Source organism: Oncorhynchus gorbuscha, linkage group LG09 (genome assembly GCF_021184085.1).
Source record: "Oncorhynchus gorbuscha isolate QuinsamMale2020 ecotype Even-year linkage group LG09, OgorEven_v1.0, whole genome shotgun sequence".
NCBI classification, from domain to species: Eukaryota; Metazoa; Chordata; class Actinopteri; order Salmoniformes; family Salmonidae; genus Oncorhynchus; species Oncorhynchus gorbuscha.
Genome location: NC_060181.1, coordinates 59,373,103 through 59,388,471, shown reverse-complemented (window position 1 = coordinate 59,388,471; position 15,369 = coordinate 59,373,103). Strand labels below are relative to the sequence as shown.

Sequence of the window (15,369 nt, the reverse complement as noted above, 5' to 3'; positions counted from 1 at the left end):
ATCATGAGGTCCCTGGCAATTCCTAGAACTAAGAGGCAGTGGCCACTTGTGGTTTGGAGAGAGACGAGAGCGTTTGTGGTCGGGGCTCCTCTCACTTATGCAGGTTGATACGCAGGTTGATTGAATTTCCACCGTTGGGAAACTGTATCGGCCTGGTCCAGGTACACAGGCTACATGTATGGGGAGGGAGGACACAGCTCAATACACTCCACAGGGTTCCACTTTCTTTGAAGCCTGAGAGGTCTCTTTCAACAGACTGAGGTAACTGACTGGCTTTGGACATTAAGACCTCTGAGGAGCACACACACACACAGACACGCACACACTGAAATTCTACTGTGTTCAAAACTCTTTTTTTTACACCACATTTCATACTTCAGTGTTAACGTTTCAACTTGACCACTCCGTAACTCGCAGCATGACTTTAAAACCCTAACTTTTAAATGTTCCCTAAATGTAGACATTGCTTGCTGTGACTAAAGAGAGGTTTCATCCTGATACACGACCATGACACATGTCTCCAAAATACAACGGTGGTGGAAGGACACCAGATATCCTCAGTTCACTTGAGATGGTTGCATAATTCAGGACAGGCCAGAGCAGGGTGTCACATTGAGCTGGATCCTCTATCTATTCAGAATGCTTGTGTTACACACCCCGGAGGCAGCTAGACCAAAGACAATTAAGATACTACTAAACACGGCTTTAACAGGCAAACACAGACTTTTCACCATTAGTCATAATAGCACAGCTGCCATTATTGTCTCAAACTTTGAAATTAATGAAGTCAATAATGAGCACCTTGTTTCTCATAGAATATAAACACATTGGTTATAATTATACGATTGTGTAATGTGCCAGGGGCTAATAAGCATTACAGAGGAAATTCTTCAGATACATTCTAATGGAGATGCCAAAAACAAATAGTCACCCTGAGTAAAACAAGGACAAGGGAATTACAAAACACAACATGAATATAAAACATTTAGTTCACTTCATTAATCTAAGTAGTAGAGTAAATAGTTTTTTTCTCTGGTAGTACTAATAAAACACGCTATTATATAATGGTAGATCTTCACAGAATTCATACTGTAGTCACTGCAATGTATCACAAAAAAAGTATGTTTAACAATTCCCGCAGACTCACTTGAGTGCCAATGTAAATGAGATATGGAGGCTGAATGATTAGATGGGGGGGGGGGGGTTAGCCCAATGACAGTGCTGGGAGAATGCAGTGACAGTGAAATGGCCAATAGCATGTTAGTTACAGTAATAACCCAAAACTATTCTACAATATAATCTACTACCCAGACACGGTTTCATCTCTGTCAAAGAGTTACACATTACATCTGAGTAGTGGGATGACACTGGTTCCCTTAAGGTTTCCCCTCATTTAAACCATTTATGACTACAGGATTCATCCAATTGAAACAATGGAATTACACAATGTAATAATGTAGATCATAATACACAAATAGTCCAAACCAATTGGATGTTAATTGGTAATTTACAGTGAATGATACGTGTATTCTCTATTCAGGCCTCTTGTAGATGAATTGCTCTTTATGCAATAGTACAGGAAACAGTACTGAAAATGTAACTATTCCCCAGGTCGTTGCTGTAAATGAGAATGTGTAAAATAAGGAAAACATTTCAAAAATAATGATCACTGCATAATGAATGAGTACCGTAGCATATTGTGTATTTCTACACATCCCTGCTGCAAGTGAACTACTAGCATCATCTACTGTTCTTTCAGAGAAGCACATCCCCCACCCAGCTGCCATGGTGTTAGAGAGATCATTGTGTATATAGAAAGTGGGTGTCTACGTAATGCACAGGCTACTGCAATGCACTGAAATGCACAGGCTACTGCACACATGTACCGTCTTTGACTTAGGATCTCAAAGAAGTCGGTCTTCTGAGTCCCTTCTTCCATAGGCCTGGGTGGAATTGATCAATAGAGGGTGTGCAATACTGTGGTAAACATCTCTCACACGTTGTTGAGAAAGTAATGTATCTTCATATAGGATCCACTAGATGGGAGTGTACTTCAGCAATCTGCAACAGTCAGAAACTTAAGTCAAGGCAAATCATGGTGGTAAACACAAGGCTTATGGTTTTGATAATTTCCCAAATACTTAACATAGTGTACACACACAATTTTGGTGTAGACTATAGAAACATTTTTTTCTAGGTCTATGTAATGTATACTAATAGGGGAGAGTCCGGTAAATTGAGCCACCTTTGTTTCTAGGAAACCATACACAAAATTAATTTGACCAAATATTTAGGAAGATGCCATCATTTTATGGAGTCTGTGAGGGAAGAAACCACATAGAAAAAGTGGTACGCAAGTTAGGTCTGAAAAACGAGTTTTACCAACACAAATGAATGTATTGTGTTAGAGGTTTCATAATGCTTGTATCTAAACCAAAGTAGATCATTGTTCTATACATCAGTTGGGGGTCTCTAAAAGCTTCAATATGAGGTCCTAAACCTTGCATGGAAGTGCATCCTTGTAGCTGTGTGGGCTAATATAGTCAAAATGTTTGCCTTGGGGCAAGTTGAGGCAATGGCGAGTATAGCAAATTGAAGTGTTTTCATCCCAGGGGTAATGCAAGGGATTATCACTGGGATATGAGGTAACGATAGGGCCGGGCCAATGCTAAAAGTGATTTTAAAAAGTGTTTGTTAGGTGTTAAGCCTGTGTTAATATGCAGAAATCTCTCCCCCATTTTCCTAAAATTCTAATAGTTCATCTAATTTCAGTTTGACAAAACAAGCAATAAATAGTGTTGAGAATCATTGTACCATCTAAACCTCTGTGAAATATATTTTCAATAACCAAAAATATTGTATTTTCAGCTGTTTTAAGATGGTGGACAAAACCGAAAGTAAAAGCAAAAAGGAAAGTTAAGAACATGAAGCATAGAAATAGTGCACATAGAACATATCTTCCGCTTCTTAGACTTGCTTTCAATGGGAATGACAGATCTATAACTCACATTTCTATTTTAATTTGGTTGGGTCACCCCAAAGGTTACATAGTGCAGATTTAAGTTTGGGAAATAAAGATAGACATGGTTTTAAAAAGGTAGTGGTAATATTTCATTAAGTACAGAAATGTGTAGGTGGCTTAACTTACCCTGTCCCGTGGCTAAACTTACCCCATACCGGGGTAAATTGTGCCAAGATACCACTTTTTTTGGGGACAAGCTATGTTTCCAAACCTGTAATGTTTGCATTATTTCAGGGATATGCAACATCCTGAAATATACACATATCTTTGTTAGAAAGAATACTACATTTCCCTTGACAGAATGATGCTGAATGTAAAAAATAGCTCATTGTACCCCACTCCCCTACAATGTTTTGTCAATAACAATACATTGAGCATTAAAACAGAGAAGATAATAGTGACTATATTCATAGGTTATTTATGAATACTTTACATTGAAATTAAATGTGGTAAGAGAACAACACCATGTGATTATTTTAAATTGTAATTTATAAACTAATCCTATTCCCAGACACTTCCGTGGGACGAAGTTATGCATACGCCAAGTTCGACACCGTTGACTATAAAATATACAATTGTATCCAAGTTGAGTGTATAAACGCCATATTGCCATTGGCTATAGTTGCTAGCATTGATGTCTTGCCACATTGTCTTCCCAGCTTTGCCTAAAGTAGACAAAACCGTGTACAAAGGTTTGAGAGGACGATTCCTGATTCCTTAAACCATGTGAAATGATTGGTTAAGGGAAGTCACGTTGCTGATGTGTCTGTCAGACCGATGCTGCACCATTGTTCCAAGAGAAACCGGAAGAACTGCCTATGAATGTGCACTGTGGATGTGACACGACTGTGCCAGGTAGGCAAATCTTAAATAGTGTGCGCCTAAAAAAGCTTTTTTATGAATGGAGTGAATGACATTCTCAAAAAAAAAAAAACACGTATAATTTAGATGCTTAATTAGGCTACTCAGAGAGAGGGACGTCATTGAACAAGCAGGCGTTGCAACGGCTGAAACATGAAATGAATGGTAAGTGCCGCAACTTGAACCTCAATTATTCTTATCAATCTGGCAGAGTTAAATCATGTGTTTGGTTACAGTTTTCATTGACAGTATAATCTGTGTATATATTGGGGCATATAATTGAATATCGTGTGTGTGTGTGTGTGCTGTGTGTGCGCGCGTGCGTGGGCGGGCGTGCATGCGCGCGCGTTTAAATGCATGCCTGTGTGTGTTATTAATATCTGTACATACACATGTGAACCCAAGTAGCTAAAATGCTCCCATGCAGAGCAGTGAGATTTGGGAGAGGGAGAGGCTGGCTCTTTGCAGAGTCCTCCTGGAGAACATGTATCTGTGTCAGGCATAGTGCACACTCTACTCCCTCTCTCTCTCTTACTTCTTACTGAGAGGGTGAGTGCAGAAAGAGCACTGCCAATCGGCTACTACCATGATTTTAATCAACACGCATTTTCAGTATATTCTTTCCTATAACAGAGCTTGATGGCATGACAAGATACATTTTCCATTTTTAACTGAGCAATTTATTCATTTACAGTAGTTATTTTTAACGTTGCTGTGACTATTATTCAAAGGAATAATGAAAAACACAATTTTCAACGGGTCAATCTTTACAGACCTTCCCAGTTAAAAAAAGATGTAAAGCACCGTATTCTCTGTTACCTGTATCACCTTGAGTTCAATGGTGGTTATATTTTATAGTCACTTTCAACCTGATTTTTGTGGCATTGCCTCTGGAAATAATAGTTGACTCTAGGCTCATTTACATCTAAATTCATTTATTTTCTTCCACAGAATAGAAACAATTTGCTACAGCATACCTACATCTTTTATTTAAGGTAAGACTAGCTAAGTATATTGTATCTCTCATTTATACTGTCTAACATGTCATGTGTTCCAGTGGAATGCAGAAATGTGATGCCACCTGCCTTTGGTAGAATTCGTTGGCTCTGAGAATCAATTAAAAGCTTTGCACAGCTGTTGCAGTTTTGCTACAAAATATCAACAAGCTATCTTAAGATTTGATCTTGATATTCAGAGAGAGAACTGTGTTACAGTGTCTACTCAACAGTGACTGGTTATGAAGTAGAAACAACGATACAGTAGTCAGGAATTGTTAGACAAGGCACAGCTTCTGGTATATTAAATGAATACAAAACACATTGTAACATCTATGATATGTGCATGTTGGCTGTTATTCAGTCATGATCATTATGAGATTATAATAAGACATTAGGTACTCAATACATGCTGCAATGTGTCAGAATCTACAGTACATGAAATAATTTCCCAATGGCTTTTGATGTGGGGAAACACCCAGTGGCCTACATTATAGGGCCTTGTTGATAATAGGCTGAAAAGGTAGTCCTTGATGGTGGATGTGCCTTTATTTTCTTCAACAGACACAATACAGGCTTTACCAAGCAGTAGTATACGTCAGTATGATGAGTGCCATTTTAAAAGACCAAAAAATCTGTGCTTTTTGCGGTCGGTTCAGTTTCGGTTACGTTATTAAAAAATAATATTTAAAAAAAAAAATTCAGTTGTGATACTTTTTTTTGGCTTATTAACCATAATTTATTTACATTACTTTACTAAAATATTTCAGTTGTTGTGTATATTACATTTGTTTTATTTTATGACTATTATACTATTATTTCATTCCAGGTCATCATCTTGTCTCTATAGAGCTGCTACCTATGCTGACAAAATCAAAATGTTTGTAGTTCTTCAAAGTAAATGAGGTATACGTTTATGACTGCTGAATACCAACTATCAATCACTTAGATCATGTATTTTCAGGTAGAGTTACCTCACGAAGCAATTGCTCTCTATCCCTCTCAATCTCACGTTCTTCTCTCTTCTCTCCGTTGCCACACAGACCGGACAAGTAGGAACGCAATGGATTATGGGCATTGTAGTCAATTACCACGTTTTCTGCACTATACTATGTAGAATATTGGCCTGTTGGAAACTATAACTCATACATCGCCTTGTTCAGGCTTGATCTGATTATTCTTTAGAGAAACTGTGCATTGAGCTCAGAAAAAAAGCAAAATAGAATTTCAATATTTTAATCGACGTCGGTCAATTAGTTGTTTAAAAAAAACTAAAAATAGCATTAGATTTGAGGTATAATTGCAAGGCTGATTATTCAATGCCTTATCAAAATGGGTTAGATGGCAAAGGTCATGTAATTGGATGTCAGCATTGGCAGCAGCTGGGAAGGCACGCTGTGCCAGTAAAGCAGTGAACTGGGTTTGAATATGGCAACGTGCCTCATTATCCAGCACTACCCTCTTTGTTGTCCCTCAACCATCCTATTTTGTCAAACAGGAAGGAGCCACTGAGACAGCAATGTGCAGCACACACACACACATTCCAGCAAAGAGATTGATATCTGTGAGGCAAGAGTGGAGCTCTCTCTCTTACCTTGGCTGTGAATTTTGTCCTCCCTGATCCATCTGTTTGTATATCCAATCGGTCAGCAATATAATTGAATTAGTACATGTGACATAGTTAGGGGACATTGAAACATTCACTAAATGTATTTACTGGGTGCTAGGCTGGATCATTAATCTGGTACATTGAATCTGCCATGTGTTGCTATTACATATTGTAGCACAGATGGCTTGGGCTCTGTCACATTGAATGGTGTCCATTAGAGATTCACAGGGAAGGTGGCACGGCTTTTAAAGATAACCGTACAGAGTAGAATCTCCCTGCATGACTCCTGCGCGGGTGAGTAGTCTTCATACGGAGGTTCACATTCAGCGCCAAATCAATTTGGCATCCTTTTATGTGGAAATGACAGGGATTCATGCTTGGCTTTAAAGTTGACCTGCAGCTCCATTCATAGTGACTTGTAAAACGGGCAAAAAGGTCAAGCTAGAAGATTGTTTTGGGTAGGGAGTAGCTTGGTGCTTTAGATCACCGGTTCACATCTTGTTTATCAGTTGGAATGTTCTGCCCTGTAGGAAGCATGTCTGTAGGCTGAACAGGACATTGTCTGTTTATTGTTCAGGGAACAAAATCACAAAAAAAACAATTACACTATTTTTTAAAAATCTATCTTGGAGAAACAATGATTTTATGATATTCTTATTTTCTTTCTCACCTGAAGGCTTTAATGTCTCAACTAAATGTAACACCCCTCTTGCAAATGGAAGACCATGTCAATCCATTTTATCGACTTAATATGTATTCCAGTATTGAATGAAGTCAAACAGCACAAATATCAACTCATATAAACAGAATAATTGTCTCACTCTCAGAAGGAATGTTGGTTTCTAATCTTAATGTCTATGATGTGACGAGTCCTCGAGGGTCTTTGGTCTGGCTCTGTGCAGGCTAGCGAGGTTGTTCAGGGTTTGGCTGGCTCCCATGAGATGTTGCCATGACACCAATGTGGAAAGTGCTTTCTCTCTCCTGCTTATTATAGGTTGACTTGAATTTTTTTTTTCCCCTCCATTTTATTAAAGTGATGGTTCTATTCATAAGGAAAGGGAAAGGGGGCTACCCAGTCAGTTGTCCAACTGAATGTATTCAACTGAAATGTGTCTTCCGCATTTAAGCCAACCCCTCTGAATCAGAGGATTGCGGGGGGGGGGGGGGGGGGCCTTAATCGACATCCACGTCTTCGGCGCCCGGGGAACAGTGGGTTAACTGGCTTGCTCAGGGGCAGGACGACAGATTTTGACCTTGTCAGCTCGGGGATTTGATCCAGCAACCTTTCGGTCTATCTATGTCTTGTAGTTTATTTTGTGTCACTGGAAATAAATGACTAGGATCTGACATTAACAGTTAGTTGCTGGAGCCCAGCCCACATAAACATATTGCCCTGGAAATCCTGCATTTTACTACTGTTAGTAACTCTGAATGTGATAGATACAGTACCATAATTATGCCAACTTTAAACTATAACCATAATTATGCTATCTCATTTGATGTACTCTCATTGGTAATGGGCCTGCATACTTATCAAGACTTGTTTTCGTTTGGAAGTGAGTTTTTCTCAATTTGTTTTGATTCCATGGAAAATTAAGAGCACCCCTTTTCCTAGTTCTACGAGTTTGGGGATGTCACATTTCTCTGAATAAATTCTCAACAAATGATTTCCAGCATGCAGTTAATCTGCTCATTATGCCTGCCATCACTATGGCAACCAGTTTTAATGTGGCGAAAAACTCTTTGGTAAATTGACTACCATTGTGGTATATGTTTTTATTTTGTCAGATCATTAGTCAGAAATAATGTAATACTGTCAAATTAATATATCTTCTTTTTTTTACAGTAAGTGTGAATCACCAAGGGTTGATTTAATGTAACCACATAATTAAAACAATCATTATATTTATGTGAGTATAACTATATGATCAAATTTTTGCATTCATGGACTGTATTCGATTTTCATTTACAGTAGATATTCTAGTGACAAAGAATATCATGTGAGTAAAATGATGATGTTTTGTATATGGATAACTGAGTTTGTCTGGTGGTGATGACTCTCTTTCTATCTCCGAGGCGGCTTGCGGGAGTCCGTATCCGTTAGGATGAAATTAGTTAATTAGGTTAAATTTAGCCTCCGAAATGTGAGAGCTGCATATAGTTTTTAGCATACAAAGGCGATATGTTTTCATTTGCTCTATTTAGATTAATCATAGTACAAATAAAATATATCTTCAAGTTGAAATCTTTATTTCTTGCTCTCTCATTTCAGATGAATACAATTAGATTTGCACTGTCCACCTACAACTACAGTATAACCTGCTTCATGAATTTTCACAAATAACAGAGCTAATGTTTTGCATGTGAAAATGCTTGAAGACCTCAACAGATAATACTATATATAAATCATAAGAATGTCTGCCTAACATGGACCAATACCACCTTGGCTCCCTCTGCTTGTATGAGAGATGAAAGCATCTATGTCTCTGTGAGGTGCCTTGGCAGTTCTCTCTCTGCCAGAGCTAGGGCTTATGCAAACTTTTAGGTAGCTTGGGAAAATGCATCCATAAATAAAATATGCTTTTATGAATAATTTGGCTGAGGATTGTGATTGACAACTGGGGTGAAAGTACCCGATTATGCCTCCACAGTGCATGACTGGAATTACACCAACAAGTTTAGCTGTTTTTGCATCATTCGTTTGACTAATTATGGCAGACAAAAGGGATTGATATACTGTGAACACCTTCCTAATATTGAGCCCTCCCCAAATATTGACTCCAATGCTTCCCAACTGTCCTTTGGGTGGTGGACCATTCTTGATACATGCAGGAAATTGTTTGAGTGTGAAAAACCCAGCAGCGTTGCAGTTCTTGACACAAACCGATGCGCCTGGCACTTCAATATTTTGTCTTGCCCATTCACCCTCTGAATGGCACACATACACAATTCCTGTCTCAATTGTCTCAAAGCTTAAAAATCCTTCTTTAACCTGTTTCCTCCCCTTCATCTACACTGATTGGAGTGGATTTAACAAGTGACATTAATGAGGGATCATGGCTTTCACCTGGATTCACCTGTCGTGGAAAAAGCAGGTGTTCTTAATGTTTTCTATACTCAGTGTATGTTGTCGGACTAATGTCAGATGAATTCATGTGCTGCTTCTTGCAAGCATCAAATCAACACAAAAGTATCAGCTTTTGCCTTTTAGTAATACTGTAACATTTTATAAATGTATGTTTAAAAGAGGAAATGTAAATAATAAAATGACCTGCTTTTTTTATACACAAATTGCCTTTGAAAATAACCAAACAATAACCAACCATATTGGGTGCATACAACATAATGTTATTTTATTTACCCATCGTTGAATTGTAATGACAACATCCCCCTTAGCAACTCTGAACTAATCTTATTTGGAGTTGTATGTCGATGCATTATCGATGTTATGAAATGGAACAGAGCAGCCCAGTTTGATATAATATCACCCTAAACATCCTAATGCTTGGCATTAGCCTCTATCTCACTTATCCCTGGACCTGCATTGATAAAAGACAGCACTGGCGTTTCCTCTATTGTTCTGTGAGGAGGGGAAGATAGATCAATGGTCCCTGTGCTAGCTGCAGCAGGCAGGCAAGCTCCCTCCGTGTACAGCAGTGGGCTGGTCTGACTCCCTCCTTTCCTTTCATGTGTGTGGAGCAGTCTACAGCCTCAGGCAGCTGCAAGTTAACAAATGTACAGAGCGCATTTCGAAAGTCTGATTTGCATAAGTCTGTAGATGTGCTACATTTCCTTAAATGGATTCCTTTGTGTTTAATTGGTGTATGGTTCCTTGTGCATGTGACTTTCCAATTCTCTTGGACTCTTTGTTGTTCTCCTCTCAATTGAATTTGACCATGATCTGATCATGGATGAGTAAGATGTAGATGATATTATTGTGTTATTGGTGCCTCAGAAACGTTGAGTGTTTGAATATAAATATGCCCTCTCCACCATATTTAATTATTTCATAGTTAAGTATGCAAATGCATGTCATTCGATTTTGTGTGCGGATTGATATACCGAAAGCTTGGGACTATAAGGTTCTATCTGCAAAAGATGATTCTGAGATAATTGGCTTTTAAAGTTCCGAACCCTCATTGATTTGAATGGTGTCAACAATTTTTCTGTCTTGTATTCTTTTGAATTTAACAACATGAATTTGGGTATTTATAGTACTATATAGAGGACAAAATTGAACAGAACAAGGCTATGTCAATAACTCAATTTTGACAAAATTGCCTTGAGCATTCTGTTATTCCTGAACCCATGATTATGAGAGAGAGAGCGAGTCCCCTCTGACCCCCTCACCAAACATATTCCTCTGTGGCCTTTTCATGTATGATTTATTTTTAAACAGTGCCATTGAATGTGAAATCCATCAACGTTGTGTTTATGTTCCCTCCGCCATCGGTTGCAGGAATCCTCCATCGACATCATCTGTAGATCTATAATCATCCAGGCCACAGCTTCTCCTCAGGGAGCCCAGCTGAGACCCTGCCTGCCTCTAAAGGTTGCTGTTTATTGCCGTGCCTCACACCAGTGATTTATGAGGTTAAGCCCAACCCCGGACTGCTAACATGGCAGAAGATCTTTAGTGGTTTAGGGTTCTTCTTCTTCACTGTGCAATCTCATTGTATGGCTTTAATGGCCCTAGTCGCCCAGACAATCTGCCTATTGGCATATAGCTGAATCTCCCACTAGACAAAAATCAGCCTAGCCATCTGGGTTGCGTGGATGTTTGCACAGTGCTGTATGATGACAATTAAAACACTAGCACTTTGGAATGAGACGCCATATTGAGTGTTAGCTGAGACTGGCGAGTTCTCCCCAGGCTTCAGAGAGAGAGAGAGAGAGCGACAGGAATATGTCCCAAATTACACCCTATTTCCTATGGGCCCTCATAAAAAGTAGTGCACTATGTAGGGAATAGGGTGTCATTTGGAATGTAGGCTGTGGTGTCTATAGTCGGTTCCCTTGTCTCTAGCTTCACAATATCAGAAATACATTGCCCACTCCCTGCACCAACGTCCATTATCAACCTGGTCTCAGAGCATTTCATATTATTCTGTACGTAAATCCGAGGCATGTTGAGTTTCGTATCGTATGTATTAATTTGTGGATGTCCATCACCCATTTCATATATGTTTAGCATTACAATTTGTATTATATGTTACGAATTTGCTAAACGTACAATATGTTTTGAATTTGCTAAACGTATATGTTACGAATTCTAGCTAGGTGGCTAACGTTAGCTAGCTCACTAACATTAGCGAGGCTAGGGGTTAGTGTTAAGTTTAGTAGTTAGGGTAAATGGTTAAGGTTAGGGGAAGGGTTAGCTAACATGCTAAGTAGTTGCAAAGTAGCAAGTAGTTGAAAATTTGCTAATTAGCTAAAATGATAACCGTTGTCTGTGATGAGATTCAAACTTGCAACCTTTGGGCTGTTAGACATTTTCGTTATATGCCTACCCAACCAACCACCTTCCTTTCATTTTTACCTTACATAACCATCTGGCTTATGTAACCATACCAAACGTAACATATCATACTAAATTGAGTGTCACGGATTTATGTACAGAATAATACAAAATGCTCTGAGACCAGGTTGCTCCTATTGTATTGTATTGTATTGTATTTGTATTTATTAGGGATCCCCATTAGCTGCTGCCAAGTCAGCAGCTACTCTTCCTGGGGTCCAGCAAAATTAAGCCAGTAATATACAATTTCAAATATTACATGTGTAACAGAATCACTTTACGTCCGTCCCCTCGCCCATACCCGGGCGCGAACCAGGGACCTTCTGCACACATCAACAACAGTCACCCTCAAAGCATCGTTACCCATCGCTCCACAAAAGCCGCGGCCCATGCAGAGCAAGGGGAACTACTACTCCAAGGTCTCAGAGCAAGTGACGCAACCGATTGAAACGCTATTTAGCGCACACCGCTAACTAAGCTAGCCGTTTCACATCCGTTACACATGACATTAATTTTCACAACACATCAATTGCGTTCTCTCAGGCCACTACTCTACGATCCAATATCTACAATACAAAATCCATGTGTAGGTGTGTGTAGAGTGCATGTCTTATCCGTGTATGTTTGTGTGTCTGTGCCTGTGTGTTTCTCTTCACAGTCCCTGCTGTTCCATAAGGTGTATTTTTATCTGTTTTAAAATCTGATTCTACTACTTACATCAGTTACCTGATGTGGAATAGAGTTATGTAGCATGGCTCTTTGTAGTACTGTGCGCCTCAGTCTGCTCTTAACTTGGTGATTGTGAAGAGACCTCTGGTGGCATGTCTTGTGGGGTATGCATGGGTGTCTGAGCTGTGTGCTAGTAGTTTAAACAGGCACCTCGTGGCATTCAGCATGTCAACAATTACAAAAACAAGTAGTGATGAAGTCATTTTCTCCTCCACTTTGAGCCATGAGCGATTGACATGCACGTTATTAATGTTAGCCCCCTGTGTACGTTTAATGGCCAGCCGTGCTGCCCTGTTCTGAACCAATTGTTGCGACAAAACTAGTACCTGTAGGACTTGCCTTGTTGATAGTGTTGTTAAAAAGTCAGAGCACCGCTTGTTAGCTACTGTTGTATCAACATGTTTGGACCATGACAGTTTACAATCCAGGGCTACTCCAAGCAGTTTAGTCACCTCAATTTGCTCATTATCCACATTATTTATTGCAAGTTTTAGTTGAGGTTTAGGGTTTAGTGAATGATTTGTCCTAAATACAATGCTTTTAGTTTTTGAAATATGTAGGACTAACTTATTCCTTGTCACCCATTCTGAAACTAACTACAGCTCTTTGTTAAGTTTTTCAGGGATTATAGTATTGAGTCATCCACATACATAGACACTGGCTTTACTCAAGGCCATTGGCATGTCATTAGTAAATATTTTAAAAAGTAAGAGGCCTAGACAGCTGCCCTGGGGAATTCCTGATTATATCTGGATTATGTTGGAGATGCTTCCATTAAAGAACACCCTCTGTGTTCTGTTAGACAGGTAACTCTTTATCCACAATCTAGCAGGGGGTGTAAAGCCACAACACACGTTTTTCCATCAGCAGATTGTGATTGATAATGTCAACAGCCGTATTGAAGTCTAACAATCTTTTTATCAACAATTTCTCTCAGCCAATCATTGGTCATTAGTGTAAGTGCTTGTTGAATATTCTTCCCTATAAGCGTGCTGAAAGTTTGTTGTCAATTTATTTTACAGTAAAATAGCATTGTATCTGGTCAAACACAGTTTTTCCCAAACGTTTACTAAGGGTTGGTAACAGGCTGATTGGTCGCCTATTTGAGCCGGTAAAGGGGCTTTACTATTCTTGGGTAGCGGGATTACTTTTGCTTCCCTCCAGGCCTGAGGGCACACACTTTCTAGTAGGCTTAGATTAAAGATATGACAAATTTGGAGTGGCAATATTGTCCACTAATATCCTCTGTAATATTCCCAGTTGTCAGACCCTGGTGGCTTGTCATTGCTGTTAGACAGCAATACGTTTTTTATCCTCTTCCACACTCACTTTACGGAATTCAAAATTACAATGCTTGTCTTTCATAATTTGTTAATTTATACTTGGATGTGTAGTGTCAGTGTTTGTTGCTGGTATGTCATGACTAAGTTTGCTAATCTTGCCAATGAAAAAATAATTCAAGTGATTTGCAATATTAGTGGGTTTTGTGATGAATGAGCCATCTGATTCAATGAATGATAGAGTGAGTTTGCCCAAAAATTCATTTAAGGCGCTCCAAAGCTTTTTACTATCATTTGCTATCATTTATCTTTGTTTCGTAGTATAGTTTCTTCTCTTTTTATTCAGTTTAGTCACATGAATTCTCAATTTTAAGTACACTTGCAAATCAGTTGTGCAGCTAGACTTATTTGCCATTCCTTTTGCCTCATCCCTCTCATACATACCATCTTTTAAATTCCTCATCAATCCACAGGGATTTAACCATTTTTACAGTCATTTTCTTAATGGGTGAATGCTTAAGTGTAACTGGAATAAGCAATTTCATAGAAGTGCAGCGTCTGGTTGCTACTCATTACACACCACAGACCCCAAAATATTATTTACATCAACAACATAGGAATCACTACAAAACGTATTGTATGACCTCTTATACACTATATTAGGTCCAGCCTTTGGAACTTTGGTTTTCATAGATATGGCTACTATATTGTGATCACTACATCCGATGGATTTTGGATATTGCTTTAAAGAACATTTCTGCAGCATAAGTAAAGATTTGATCGATACTGTAACGTACGTTGTTTGAAGGGGACCAAGGTGCAGCGTAATTTGTGGTCATCATATTTATTTCAATGAGAACCAGCAACAAAATAACAAAGTGAAACCAAAACGAACGTACCGTTCCGTAGGCTACAAGAGCTGTACAAAAACAAGATCCCACAACATAGGTGGGAAAAAAGGCTACCTAAGCATGATTCCCAATCAGAGACAACGATAGACAGCTGCCTCGGATTGGGAACCACACTCGGCGAAATACAAAACATAGAATGCCCACCCCACATCACACCCTGACCTCACCAAATAGAGAAATAAAACGTCTCTCTAAAGTCAGGGTGTGACACATACATGTTGATGATTTAATTCCTGTGCTGTTTGTAACTAGCCTGGTAGGTTGACTGATAACCTGAACCAGTTTGAAGCTTTTTCTTGAGTGGGCAGCTTGATGATAGCCAGTCAATATTTAAATCACCTATGCAACAGCATCACCACTACTACACTGCCAAGTCTCCGACCACTACCTTGTATCCTTTTCCCTCTCGCTCTCATCCAACACTTCCCACACTGCCCCTACTCG

General features: G+C 39.1%; 1 protein-coding gene across 5 annotated transcripts in view; it reads left to right on the top strand.

The window, feature by feature from the left end:
- Nucleotides 1-3,803: 3,803 nt before the first annotated feature.
- Nucleotides 3,804-15,369, top strand: part of LOC124043841 (cysteine/serine-rich nuclear protein 3-like) — a 40,346-nt gene continuing 28,780 nt past the window's right edge. Inside the window, exons 1-3 of one of the 5 annotated variants that reach the window (XM_046362888.1) lie at nt 3,820-3,877; nt 3,983-4,048; nt 4,835-4,878. Coding sequence is in view for 1 of the 5 variants with exons in the window: in XM_046362884.1 (XP_046218840.1) it covers nt 3,841-3,877 (37 nt within the window). In the remaining 4 variants the exon portion in view is untranslated. Of the gene's footprint in view, nt 4,049-4,834; nt 4,879-15,369 lie in introns of all 5 variants that reach the window. The other 4 variants (XM_046362887.1, XM_046362889.1, XM_046362885.1 and 1 more) reach the window with 4 other exon arrangements.